Source organism: Sinocyclocheilus grahami, unplaced genomic scaffold (assembly GCF_001515645.1).
Source record: "Sinocyclocheilus grahami isolate Dianchi unplaced genomic scaffold, SAMN03320097.WGS_v1.1 scaffold1073.1, whole genome shotgun sequence".
NCBI classification, from domain to species: domain Eukaryota; kingdom Metazoa; phylum Chordata; class Actinopteri; order Cypriniformes; family Cyprinidae; genus Sinocyclocheilus; species Sinocyclocheilus grahami.
In genome coordinates this window covers 463934-478234 of record NW_015506252.1, presented here as the reverse complement: position 1 = coordinate 478234, position 14301 = coordinate 463934, and the positions used below count along the sequence as shown (strand labels likewise).

At 37.6% G+C, this 14301-nt stretch overlaps 2 protein-coding genes across 2 annotated transcripts in view; both read left to right on the top strand.

The window, feature by feature from the left end:
- ralgapb (Ral GTPase activating protein non-catalytic subunit beta) overlaps positions 1–2452 on the top strand; it is a 43637-nt gene extending 41185 nt beyond the window's left edge. The window contains exon 29 of the mRNA XM_016251854.1: positions 2244–2452. Coding sequence (XP_016107340.1) covers positions 2244–2452 — 209 coding nt within the window. The remainder of the gene's footprint in view (positions 1–2243) is intronic.
- A 1840-nt stretch (positions 2453–4292) lies between these two features.
- Positions 4293–14301, top strand: part of kcnq2b (potassium voltage-gated channel, KQT-like subfamily, member 2b) — a 50240-nt gene continuing 40231 nt past the window's right edge. Inside the window, exon 1 of the mRNA XM_016251876.1 lies at positions 4293–4705. Coding sequence (XP_016107362.1) covers positions 4413–4705 — 293 coding nt within the window. The 5' untranslated portion in view covers positions 4293–4412. The remainder of the gene's footprint in view (positions 4706–14301) is intronic.

The following is a 14301-nucleotide window of genomic DNA, read 5'->3' as shown; positions in this document are numbered from 1 at the left end:
ACTCAGAAAAAACTCAGGATTATGAGATATAAACTCAGAATTATGAGATATAAAATCAGAATTATAAGATAAACTCAGAATAAACTCAGGATTACAAAATATAAACTCAGAATTATGAGATATAAACTCAGAATTATTACATATAGACTCAGAAAAAACTCAGGATTATGAGATATAAACTCAGAATTATGAGATATAAAATCAGAATTATGAGATATAAAATCAGAATTATGAGATATAAAATCAGAATTATAAGATAAACTCAGAATAAACTCAGGATTACAAAATATAAACTCAGAATTATGAGATATAAACTCAGAAAAAACTCAGGATTACGAAATATAAACTCAGAATTATGAGATATAAACTCAGAAAAAAACTCAGGATTATGAGATATAAACTCAGAATTATGAGATATAAACTCAGAATTATTACATATAAACTCAGGATTGTGAGATATAAAATCAGAATTGTGAGATAAACTCAGAATTACGAGATATAAACTCAGAATAAACTCAGGATTACAGGATATAAACTCAGAATTATGAGATATAAACTCAGGATTATGAGATATAAACTCAGAATTATGAGATATAAAATAAGAATTATGAGATATAAAATCTGAATTATGGGATATAAACTCAGAATTATGAGATATAAACTCAGGATTATGGGATATAAACTCAGGATTATGCAGAACATCCAGAACATGCTTAGAGAACCCTTTGACCCTGAGATATTTCTGGTAGTTCTGCTGTAATGACATCAAATCAAATTCATTTCTATAGTTATTTTCACCATACATATTGTTTTAAAGCAGCTTTACAGAAAATCATGATTTTAATGTTTATAATATCTTCATGCCTTCAAGTCATAAAGTTTACATAGCACTGTACAATATATTAAAGTTGACTAGTTTACTATATATATATAACTTTAAAATTATATATAAAGATGAATATATATATATTCCCTCATACATTATATCCAGGTTGTCAAAGATCATGAGAACCCTGGTTATTAAATAAAAATGCCATTTGAATAAATTAAAATGAGTAATGATTTCCGCTCTTGAGTTTCACGTGTTTGAGCTTCTTGTTTTGTCTTATTTTCTGTTGTTTGAAGCCGTATGAGAAGCACTAAGCAACTATTAGTGAAACACTCTCAGGGTTTAAAGGTCAGGCTTTCAGAAACTAAAAGTCAAAAACATGAATTCAACACTGAAATAACACTTGTCCTATCAAAATATAATGATGAATGACTTTCCTTTAAAGTTCTCAACAGTTCATCTTCGTAAATGTACAGTAAGTGTTTTATTTTACATGATTATCAGCAGTGTTTACTGATTCTGTGATGTTTTATGATTATCGTCATCGTCTGTAAGGATGATGATGATGATGATGATGAACACACACAGCCTGAAAGGACTCGTTGTTAGCTGAGATGTTGTCATGGCAACACAACCCAGAAGAGATGAAAAGCAGCACTGCGTTTGTTCTTCATCTCCTCCATCCTGACAAACACGCTCGGATATTGATGAGTTATCACAGCCGTTCTTCTGATAAATAAGCTTCTCTGACTGTTTTTTCTTTACGGTCCCCTAATGCTCGTCAGAAAACAAATGCTTGTTGTGTTTGTGGTCGATCTCATGTGAAATTGCTAGTGATTTTTGGCTTTCTCACATGGGAAGTGAATGCTACGGGGCCATTGATTCCCAGAGAGCTCAGACCGTGATCAATAATACTTCCATCCATCAATACTGTCATATTCCCTTGTGTGAGACGTCAGCTCACCTCCAACCATCACTAATCTACAGATTTCATCTAGATGTGTTTACACTGCAGAGAAGAACAAAGGGATTTTGATGTGCATCAGATTGCAGGCAAAATTTCATTATTTCTTAAAGATGAATTGGATCAACCAAGGGCAGTCTTTTATTTTATTTTATTTTATTTTATTTTATTTTATTTTATTTTATTTTATTTTATTGTGTGAGAAATGTTAATGTTAAAGGTTTACTTTTTTTCATAGTGTGATTTTTGGTTAATTGTATTGAATCCAATTAGGAATCAGTTTGACCCAGAATTGAATGATTGTATCCAGAACTTTATCCTAGGTCGTTCAAATGTGTGACTGGCTCTGAAAGCATCATGAGATCATTTCTGAACGCACTGTTCCTGAGTGTCGTCTTTGGCAGGTCTGATGTGAGCTGAATGATCTGAGATCACTCTTGGTTTGATTAGCAGGGGTCTGGAGCGGCTCTCGTGTGTCTCGGGAGACGCTGCTGTTGTCTGGAAACAAACACACAGAGCTTCAGTATGACGAGTACGCAGAGCCTTATTCAGCAGCCCAGGAGGCAAATGTTGGATCTGCTCGTGATGCTCGCCGTCGTCAGCGTGCTGGATGTGTGTCTTGTGTTGTGGATGGGTATAAGTATGGTGAATTAGGGTGATCTGTTTGCTCCTTTGACATCTGCAGATTAACACACGGCAACCCAGACTTGGGTTTTATATATGTAATGTTCACATGTAGCTTTGGTCAAATTTCACCATAATTAGCCCTATTTAACTCTCTTCATACGGTTTTCCTTATCATAATTCTTCTACAAAAGAAAGATCATCTGATGCACTATATATTTTTTGGGGTTGCATTCCAAAAACATTCCACAAGCTTTCTGAAAGCTTCAACATTATAATATAAAATCTGTATAAAAGAGCATCAAGCACACTGGGAATATGTACTGTACAATGGGGAATTATTCCCTCATCATACATATGCATTTTAGCCCGTCCAACAAGCTGACCAGCTGAAAACTGCCCGAAACCCCTCTAAAACCAGCTCAGGCTGTGAAGGCTTAGGCTGGTTTCAGCTGTTTTTTTCCAGTAAGTTTTGTATTTTAAGAAAAAAAATCCTTAGAAAAATAGAACAGGTGCTGAAAAATGTCTCAGTTAAATTTACAGGTTAATTTCCTTTAACCATAAAATTCAACACAATGAAATGCATAATTCAAAATCCGGGTAAGATGCCAGTGAAAATCAATAAGGGAAATATTAACACAGTACATTGGGACCTTTTTTATGGACTTTTCTTAGAGTTTAAGAGGAAACGTCTCAATACAAACCAAATAATTTAAATGTGCAATAAATGTGCAAATGTAAAAAAAAATCTATTATTTATTTATTTATTTTATTTATTTATTTTTTGGTGCAAAATTGCATAAGCGGCTGTGCTGGTTTTAACTGGTTTGACAAGCTGGTCTTCCAGCCTGATTAGAACCAAAACCCAAAACCAGCTAACAGATCAGGCTGGTTTAAGATGTGCTTTCAGCAGATAAACTATAAACCAAACAAATTAAATATGCAATAAAAGTGCCAAACATGTACATTACAAATTCTTACTTATTCTTACAGTTTAACTGAATAAATCTGATTTTACAGTGCTTGGAAATCAAGCAGGTGCGACCGGCTAATAAAACCATCATAAGCAATTACAGAAAGGGCATTTATTATACTATTAAATCTGGATTTGGAAACAAACATCACTTATGGCTATAAGGTCAGTGTCATATGCTTGCCTTTGAAAACCCCAAACAGGTCATGCAATATAAGCGCAAATTAAAAAAATAAAACACATTCTTAACCTGCTGTTAAATAAATAAATAAATCGGCCTAATCAGGCTAGTCTGTAGACTGGTTTCAGAGGGTTTTGAGATCAAGCAGGGTGACCAAATTAAACCATAGAAAGGGCATGTATCCATTAAATCGGGATTTAAAATAAAAACAAACATCATTTATGGCTATAAGGTCCTGCTCGTCTAGGAAACCCAAACAGGACTAATAACCTTCTCAACACCAAAACTAGCTCTCAAACCTCTGTAGAGAGAGAGTGGAGAGGGAGGGTGTGTGTGTGTGTGTTTATGTGGTTTATGAGGACACAAATTTGTATAATAACATGGGTATGACATAGGTATTACAACGAGAAGGTGATTTATGAGGACATTTTCAGTGTCCCCGTAATTCAAAAGGCTTATAAATAATTCAGAATGAGTTTTTTTGAAAATCTAAAAATGCAGAAAGTCTCCTGTGAGGGGTAGGTTTAGGGGTAGGGTTGGTGTAGGGCAATAGAATATACGGTCTGTACAGTATAAAAACCATTACGCCTATGGAGAGTCCCCATAAACCATAAAAACAAACCTGTGTGTGTGTGTGTGACAGACAGAGAGAGAGAAAGAGAGAGAAAGAGAGAGAGACAGAGAGAGAGGTAGGCTGCAGATCGTCTTCGCGTCGCTATTGGCTTCATGTTCCTCCGCACGCCCTCCGCGCCGCGCACCTCTAGCGCACAGTGATGCTCGCACCTGAAGACCCGCAGCATCAGCACCAGCGGATCTCCATGACGACAGCAGCACCTCCAGCATGGTGCAGAAATCCCGCAACGGCGGCATGTATCCCGCCCCGCAGGCCGAGAAGAAGCTGAAGGTGGGCTTCGTGGGGCTCGAGGCGGGCGCTACGGAATCGAGCCGAGACGGCGCGCTGCTGATCGCGGGCGCGGAGGCGACGAAGCGCGGCAGCATCTTGAGCAGACAGCGCTCCAGCATCTCCGGGAAGAGGCCGCCGAAGCGCAACGCGTTCTACCGACGCCTGCAGAATTTCCTCTACAATGTTCTGGAGAGACCGCGCGGATGGGCGTTCATCTACCACGCTTACGTGTGAGTGCCATCAAAACAAAGAGCTTCTGGGGGCTCTCGGGCATCACCTCGCTCTTGCTCGTGCATTTGATGAGATGCTTACAGGGTGGCGGGAGAAGAGGGGCTGCTTTTTATATCACTCCAACAAAAGGTTCCTTTGTGTTTCTTTAACATTAAGTGTTCGGTTCAGAGCCTGATCTGCCCAAAGAACCCTTTAATGGTCATTGAGTTAATTGTGGATCATTCCTTGTAGAAAAGCGCTTCACATGTTTACAGTGTGGCAGGATTGTTCTAGTAGTAGAACATGATGTGACTTTTCCTCTGTCTGTTCTATTACTCCCAAAAAAGCTAAAAAGCTTTAGATGAGTATCTGCCCATGCAAAGAGCTTTTATATACTGAAGTGAATCGTTCTGTTTGGGACTTTAGGCTCTTGTTCTTCATGACAGCGAACTGTTATCTGCTGCATTTCTGTTGTGCATGTCATGCATTTTGCAGAAGTTATGGCAAGAGAAGATGGTGCAATTCCTTCCGGTTGCTGATTATATCATTCTAAAATGATTGAAGCAATAGTACAATGATAATGGCATTAATAGTTCAGTTTAGAGCCGGATTAATGATCATTGTGTTGAGGCTTAATGTTCCTTCCTCTTCTGTTCCTTGTGGAAAAGCGCTTAATTTTTAACGTATTGAGTGGCAGGATTGATATAGTAGAAGGTGATGTGACTTTTCTTCTGCTAGTTTAATATATCACTCTAAATACGCTTTGTTTATATGAAGAGCCACCCAGATGACCCTCTTAAATAGCAATGAGTCATTCTGCTCGAGACTCGTGTTCTTCATGGTGAAGGTCTGTTAGGCGGCAATGAACTGCTGCATTTCTGTTGTGCATTTCATGCATTTGACCGATGTTATCACAACAGAAGATGGTGCAGATCCTTCTGGTTGCTTATTATATCATTCTAAAAAGCTTTTAGAGCTTTATGAACTATTACTAGTTCATTTTAGAGCCAGATCTGCCCAGAGAACCCTTTTATGATCATTGTGTTGAGGCTAAATGATCTTTTGCTTTCTGTTCCTTGTGGAAAAGCGTTTTATGTTTGTCATGTTCATAAAGCAGCAAGATTGATGTATTAATAGAAGATGATGTGACATTTCTTCTACTAGTTTATTGTATCAATCTTAAAGCATTGTCAAAAGCTTTGTTTATTTGGATAGTTGGATTTAGAGTCATATCTGAACATTTTTGTACTGAAATGAATCATTGTGTTTGCGGCTGAAAGTCCTTTACACTCTTAAAAATAAAGGTGCTTCAAAAGGTTCTTCAAGCGATGCCATGGAAGAACAATTTTTGGTTCCACAAAGAAGCATTCAGTCAAAGGTTCTTTAAAGAAGCATCTCTTTCTTACCTTTTTATAATCTGAAGAACCTTCTTTCACCACAAAGAAGCTTTTGTGTAACAGAAAGGTTCTTCAGGTGTTAAAGCTTCTTTATGGAACCATTTAGACAAAAAGGTTCTTCTATGGCATCGTGAAGCACCTTTATTTTTAAGAGTGTAGGCTCTTGCCTTGCATGGAAAAGGCTTGATACATGACCATGAACTGTTATCTGCTGCACATTTGTTGCGCATTTCATGCATTTGATCGATGATTACTTGTTTTAGCAATTGAAGATGGCGCATTTTCCTCCTATCTTAATGGTATTAATAGTTCAGTTTAGTATCCAGATGAAATAGATCATCGTGTTAAAGGTTTCTGCACTAGACTCATGAAGTCTAAAATCAGGATTGTTTAGCACCAAACTGAACGCAGTAACAATTGTTTAATTGAAGAATGTTTTAGCAACAGAACATGGTTCTGTGTGACTTGTTGGTGGTTCATTATATCACTCTGAAAGCTTGTTTTGTGATATTAATAGATTTTATTTACCCAGAGAATCTTTTCGTGCTCAGATTTCATGCTCACAATGTGTTGGTGTTTGAAGGTTCTTGTTACAAGCTGAAGAAATCCAATCTAATGTCATTTAGAGGCACAGCTCAACCTTGTAAGAGATTTAGTTTCAAATCCCCTTGTTTTAGCTTGTCCAGAGCTCATGTGAAACTGCGTTGTTTCTCATTCTCTCCTCATCCAGATTTGGATTCATCTTTTGTAACTCGTCCTGTATTATTATTAACCTGTGATCAGCATCAACCGCTGCAGAATCAGAGCGACACACCGACAGCAGAATGACAAACAAACGTCTGCAATCACCGAAACATGCTATAAAAACACTGTTTAATCAAGAACTGAAACAGAAAATATTGCTTATGATCAGTTTCCATGCATCAAATTACCATTACAACCATGTACTGTGGCATTGCTTTAAGATGTCCCACGGTACTAACTGACTATCATGATTAATGTACCATCGGGTACATACCATTATCGGTTATTATATATCAAAGTTTAATGATGTATTTACAGCATGTTTGGTGATACCAGCTGCAGATGTAGACGTGCTCAACAGCGACCCTGTTTTGAAGCGTACGGCGATACCAGTGTGATGAAAAGTCCGACCGCGTCTAGTCTCACTCAATTAAGCGAGAGTCTGCGGCTCATTGAAGGCAATGTGAGACGCTGGTTTCAGCACCGCAGCTTGTGAACAGCTCCCGTGAATCTCACAGCAGTCCTGAGACACAGATGCATGAGCAGGAATAGCATTTACACTCAGTTCACATATAAAACTCTGAGATTAGGTCAAAAAATGAAAAGCAAGATCATTTATAGTTAAACAAAGATGCACAAACATCATAATTGTTAAGTTGCGGTCATTTTGACCTGGAGAGGATTTTCTTTTTCTTTAAAAAAGCTAGTTAATGTTATTGCATTGGACTAAAACTTACTGACTTTGCTCACACGGGGTATCATAACTTCCCCAAAAAAATTATAATTTTTGTGCTTTTTTTATTTATTTTTATTTCCCACCTTGTGGTGTTTCTGGTCAAAAATGACTGGCATACAAAAATTGCTTATGCATTTCTTGTTATGCTATCTATATTATTACCTATTTTTTTTCTTTCAATTAGCACGTTTTGTATTTCGTTTTGGAACTGATTGATCGTAGGCCTCATTAGTCTTTGAGTGATTATTGCCAAAATTATTCACAAATAATGCTTTTTTCACAAAAAAAAACTGAGGCTTAAATCACGTGTTTATAGAAAACTCGTGTCTTATGTGGCCATTTGATCGCTGCTGTCTTTCTGCAACCAGCGTCAGCAGTTTTCTGGTTAATACCCATCATTGCAGAGCCAGGTGGACGTGGGTGTGTGTGTGTGTGTGTGTGTGTGTGTGTGTGTGTGTGTGTGTGTGTGTGTGTGTGTGTGTGTGAGTGTGTGTGTGTGAGCTCTCAGCTCAGGTGTGAATCAGGCACCACCATTTAAGTTTGCTGTGAAAAAAGCAGCATGGTCTCAGGCCAACAGAGACGCGTCCGGGCAATCGGCCCTGCAGCAATCTGACACACTCCGGTTTATGTGGAGCTGTTAGTGTGCCACACCATTGCACTGATGAAGGAGATGCACACCTCATAAACATGCACTTCCTGATGAGCTGAAGCACTGATTTATAGTGACCAAAGATTCAGTTCAAGCTTGTAGTGTTGATGTGAACTCCAGGTCTTCTGATGTTATAGAATAGATTTGTGTGATGAACAGACCCGAATGTAATCATTATTCATTGATAATCAACTATGAGTTTTTTTGTTTTACTTTTTAGGTGGCGTGACTTTGTGTAGTCGTTCATTTTGGTTTGTAGAAAAGCTTGAAATTGGCCAAACTGGTTTGGAATAGTTTTCTTAATGTTTTTGAAAGAAGTCTGTCGTGCTCACCAAGGCTGCATTTATTTCATCAAAAACACAGTAGAAATTGTGAAATATTATTACGATGTAAAACAGCTGTTTTCTAAGTGAATATCTGTTAAAGTGTTATTTATTTCTCTGAATTTTCAGCATCATTACTCCAGTCTTCAGTGTCACATGATCTTCAGAAATCAGTATAATATGCTGATCTGCTGCTCAAGAAACATTTCTGATTATTATCACTGTTGAAAACGTTCATATTTTTGTGGAAACCGTGATACATGTTATTTTTCAGGATTCACAGATGAATAGAAAGTTCAAAAGAACAGCATTTATTTGAAATAAAAATATTTTGTAACATTATAAATGTCACTTTTGAGCAATGAATTTTTAATCCACAAACACCATATTTTTATAATAATCAGAAATGTTTCTCGAGCAGCAAATCAGCATATTATACTGATTTCTGAAGATCATGTGACACTGAAGACTGGAGTAATGATGCTGAAAATACAGCTGCGCATCACAGGAATAAATTTCATTTTAATATATATTCACATAGAAAACAGCTATTTTAAATTGTAATATTATTTCACAATTTTTGACGTATTTTGATTAAATAAACGCAGACTTGGTGAGCAGAAGAGACTTCTTTCAAAAACATTAAACATTTGAATAATTTCAAAATTTGTCTGGTAGTGTAACATTTAGAGGTGAACTCATCTCTTTGTAGTAAAAGGAAAATGTCAGTCTGGCTGCAGGTTTTGGGACATTTAAAGTGAATCAGAGGACTGTGTGTTTTCATGCAGAGCTCAGTGTCGCTCCGTCAGTCAGTCGGGGAAGTAAAGTTTTGTGGGTCAAAGAACAAACGTCTGGTTCGAGGGAAAAACAACATGAAACAGCATAAATGAAGGCCTTTCGCTTTCTGCAGAGTAAAAAGATGCTGGTGCTGTTTTGTGGGTTGAATTGCACCATCTGAAAGCTGCTATTTCAGTCACAACAGCCTGAGATGAAGTCAACATGAAACAGCGTTTGCATTTTGCAACCCATTTTACTTTTGTAAAAGTACATCTTTTTTGAAAGAAACTGGAGATAAAAGTGTATTTTATCCATCAGGAACTGATTGGACTGAACGTTTTATTCCAGAATGAGTCAGATCTTGATTGTTCTTGAGCAAACACTGATCTTTAGTTTTGTTATGTAGGTTTGAGGTGTTTGACAAGCTGTGAGCAATGCATTTCATCATGAATGTTGATGTGCATGTGTGTTTGTGAGGAGAGATTATGCGTGTGTGTGTGTGTTTGTGAGGAGAGATTATGCGTGTGTGTGTGTGTTTGTGAGGAGAGATTATGCGTGTGTGTGTGTGTTTGTGAGGAGAGATTATGCGTGTGTGTGTGTGTTTGTGAGGAGAGATTATGCGTGTGTGTGTGTGTCTCTGTGTGTGTGTGTGTGTGTGTGTGAGAGAGAGCATATGTTGGTATTTTGCCGTCTGTTCTGGTCTTTGGCTTCGGTCCATTTAAATGACCAGAGCAGCTGCAACCGGCAGGAAGTTTAATGATCGAAATGAAGTTACAAACCTTCCCTAGCGATTCCTTCACACTGTGAGAATAAATCATATGTGAGCGTTTATATGTGTGCATGTGTTTATTACAGATTGTCTTTGTCATCATTTCATTTAAATATAGATCAGCTGAATGAAAGAGAATGTGGATGATTGTGTCATCAAGAATCAATAAGCGTCGGATAATAGAGCACTGGATATCACAGGAGCCACCTAGCAACCACCTAGGACACCCTAGCAACCACATAGCAGTATCCTGGCAACTTTTGTATGATCAAGCATCCCATTTTCACTTAGTTGCTTTTCACTTATACACAAACACACACTCATAATATTTATTTATGTATTTAATTTTTTTTTTATTTAAATAAAATTAAATGTATATAAAATTATCTGATATATTGAATATCTGATATATCTAAATTAAATTAACATTTTTTCGGTTCAATTAAATAAATAAATATATATATATTATTTTATTTAATTGAACCAAAAATGTATATATATATATATATATATATATGTGTGTGTATAACTCTGTATATACGTCCGTTGCTTTCATGATGCATTAGATGCTCATTAGGGTCAGTTTAGTGGTTTATTAACTATATTTATTGCAACCCTGAAAAAAGCATAAATCAAGCACACTGTCCTAACATGCTCATAAAGTACACACACACAAACACACACACACACTGACATGTCACTGACCCTAAAGAAGCATGTCTTCTGCACCTTGCGTTTTTGATGGTGTTGTAGGACGCAGAATTGAGCTTCCTGATTTTTTTTACCGATATAATTATGTTTTCTTATATTTAGCAGCATATATGTAGTTCAGTAGTTTCTGTATCATTCTCTCATTTGCTGAGGTGTCAGGAGTTAATCTTCATGTGAGCATTAATGTAGAATTATGGACTATAACAAAGGAGAATGAATAGAAAACCCTCTTATCATTCATCTCGTTCATTATATGATGCTTTATGTCCTGCCGCAATTAATATTCAAACACTTTCCCCTCCAGAAAGATCATTCAAAGCAGTGGTTTGTCTATATATGTATATAAACTGTAATATGCTGTCGTGTGCTATTAGAGTGTTTTCAATCACTGTCACACACACACACACACGCTGGTTCATTTCCCGAGAGCCGTGTGTGTGTGTGTGTGTGTGTGTGTGTGTGTGTGTGTGTGTGTGTGTGTGTGAGGGTCATGAGTAGGTGGAAATGCACCTATGACGCCATCGATTGCTCATAGTGCTCGTGTTCTTGTTAAAAGCGTTTAGATCTCTCTGCTGATTCCACTCTGTAACACTGTGTTTATTATGCAGGTAGAACAGAAGAGGTCAGATCATCATTTGTAGCATTTCATTTTATTTTTATCATTTTACTTACAATGTTAGTTGAGGTTTAATGGGCTAAAAACAGTCTCAGAGCCTCTCTCTGTCAGACTGAAATGATCTATTTTTTAACATTGTGAGCTGGAAACAGGACAATGTTGGTCAACTTTTTTTCCATCTTCTTTTATTATCAATGTTGAAAATATCTGATTCATATGTTATGGAAACTGCGATACACTGCCATTCAAAAGTTTGGGGTTAGTAAGATTAAAAAAAGATAATTAATACTTTTATTCATCAAGGATGCATTAAATTGATCAAATGTGCCAGTAAAGACATTTTATAATGTTGCAAAATATTTCTATTTCAAATAAATGCTGTTCTTTTGACCTTTCTGTTCATCAAAGTATCCTGAAAAATAAAATATATGACCGTTTCTACAAAAATATTCTGCAGCACAACTGTTTTCAACATTGATAATAATCCGAAATGTTTCTTGAGCAGCAAATCAGCATATTATTATGATTTCTGAAGGATCATGTGACACTGAAGACTGCAGTAATGATGGAAATACAGCTTTGATCACAGAAATAAATTACAGTTTAACATATATTCAAATAGAAAACAGCTGTTTGAAATTGTAATAATATTTCATAATTTTACTGTTCTTACTGTATTAAATAAATGCAGTCTTGGTGAGCAGAAGACACTTCTTTCAAGAACATAAAAAATAGCAAATAAAAACTTTGCCCAGTAAGGTATATGCCAACTGAAAAATCTCAAATTTTAAGTTTGAACTCCTAAGAAGTCCAAAGTGCTGATCTGTGAGTGAATATTGCTGCAGGTCTTCACTGGTTTTAAGTCGTGTATTAGTAAAGTGCTGAAGGAAACACGCTGATTCTGAGCGTCGGTTCTTATCGAGAGTCCTTAAATCACTTTATTACTCTTGTTTCTCTTGTTTCTGAAATCTTGACAGATCTGCTCCACTCAGCTGTGTTTGAGCGTCTTCAGCAAACCATTGCAGTTTATATTTGAGGATTTTATTATATTGGGCCGTGCCTGTCACAGGTCTTCAGAGGGTTGTGAGGAGCGGCAGCATCCCGTCATGAGCAGCACGTCATTAGTCTCATAGCAGCTGTAATTACTGTAATCAGAAGCTCCTGGAGCACCAGGCCTGCGATCAAACAGTCAAACAGTAAATTAGAAAAGAAACATTAACGCATGAGGTTTAATGAGCATGCTAATTTACGTGTGTGTGTGTGTGTGTGTGTGTGTGTATGCACTCAGACGACTCAATCGATTCCTGAATTTGAATTGAATTTGAATTGATGTAGCAAACAGGAGATAGAATTGCAATTTGAATTTGAATGTGAGGAAGTGGAAAAACTAAAAAACTAAAAACTGTACATTTTAACTTTAAAAAGCAAAGTTCAATAGATAGATAGGTAGATAGGTATGTAGGTAGGTAGGTAGATAGATAGATAGATAGATAGATAGATAGATAGATAGATAGATAGATAGATAGATAGATAGATAGATAGATAGATAGATAGATAGATAGATAGATAGATAGATAGATAGATAGATAGACAGATAGATGTTCATGAGACATAAATCTCTTCATTTGATTCTTTTGAGTTTCAGTGTGTTTTGTGTCACTGATATCGTTCGGAGTGTAATGTGATTTTCTTTGAGTCTGAGCTTGTGTTGTGTTGTGTTGTGTTGTGTTGTGTTGTGTGGTAATAGACTCCGGTATTCATTCGGGTGTGTCTCATACTGACCCTAATGTCTGTGAAGCTCTTGACTGTAATGTCCTCATGAATGCTTCCTGTTGCTGTTTAGTCATTTGTTTAATTGTTTTAAGCTTCATGAGTTGTTTGTGTGTGAAGAAAAGAGGATTCTGAGAAGATGGTCACGTGACACAATACACACTGCAATGTATACATACTGTACATATCAATATATCTGCGTTCTATCTATGTTTCTATCATTCTAATACCCACAGTAGCCCTCAGGAGCGCGAGGGGGGTAGAGTCAAGCTCCTGTCCCCAGGGAGCAGAATGCACGACTGCACCTACTCGTAGGTGAGAGCATTAGCTCGACCGAGAGACGTGAGAGGATCCAGGAGGCTGTAGAATTAGGAGAACCTAATTAGGGAGGTCTAATAGACCACAGACCCCAAGAGGTCACCAGAGCGAGAGGAGAGAGGTCCAGATAGGGCCCTCATCTCCCACCTAATCTGTTACCTCCATGGCCGCTATGGACCTGCTAATGGCAGTAGGGTCTGTTTCGTGGTGGTTAGGGCGAGATCTGTGGTGCCCCCTCGAGGACAAAACACAAGACGCAAACATTGTGTGTGTCATCAGGTGTCAGAAAACAAGGACAGATCCACACACTGCTAAAACGTCTTACTAGTGCTCGCCATTATGTGAATGAAAGAAAGAACCGCTGCCGGTACAGTTGCCTATGATGTTTAGACATTTGCTTCCGACACCAGTCATGTTGAATGCGTTCCCCATAGCGACCGCTAGAGGATGCAGTTTGAGTTCCCTCAGAAGGGAATCTCCTGTTACATTTGCATATTTGCATGATGTATTGTGGCAACCTCTTCAATACCACAACTGCGGTGAGACCCTTGAGCAAGGCACCGAACCCTCAACTGCTCCCTGGGCACCGCAGCATAAATGGCTGCTCACTGCTCCGGGAGTGTGTTCACAGTGTGTGTGTGTGTGTGTGCATGTTTATTCACTGCTGTGTGCACTTGGATGGGTTAAATGCAGAGCACAAATTCCAAGTATGGAACACCATACTTGGCCAGATGTCACGTCACTTCACTGATTAGTCATGCATTTCTTTGCACTGAAAACCGTGTGTGTGTGTGTGTGTGTGTGTG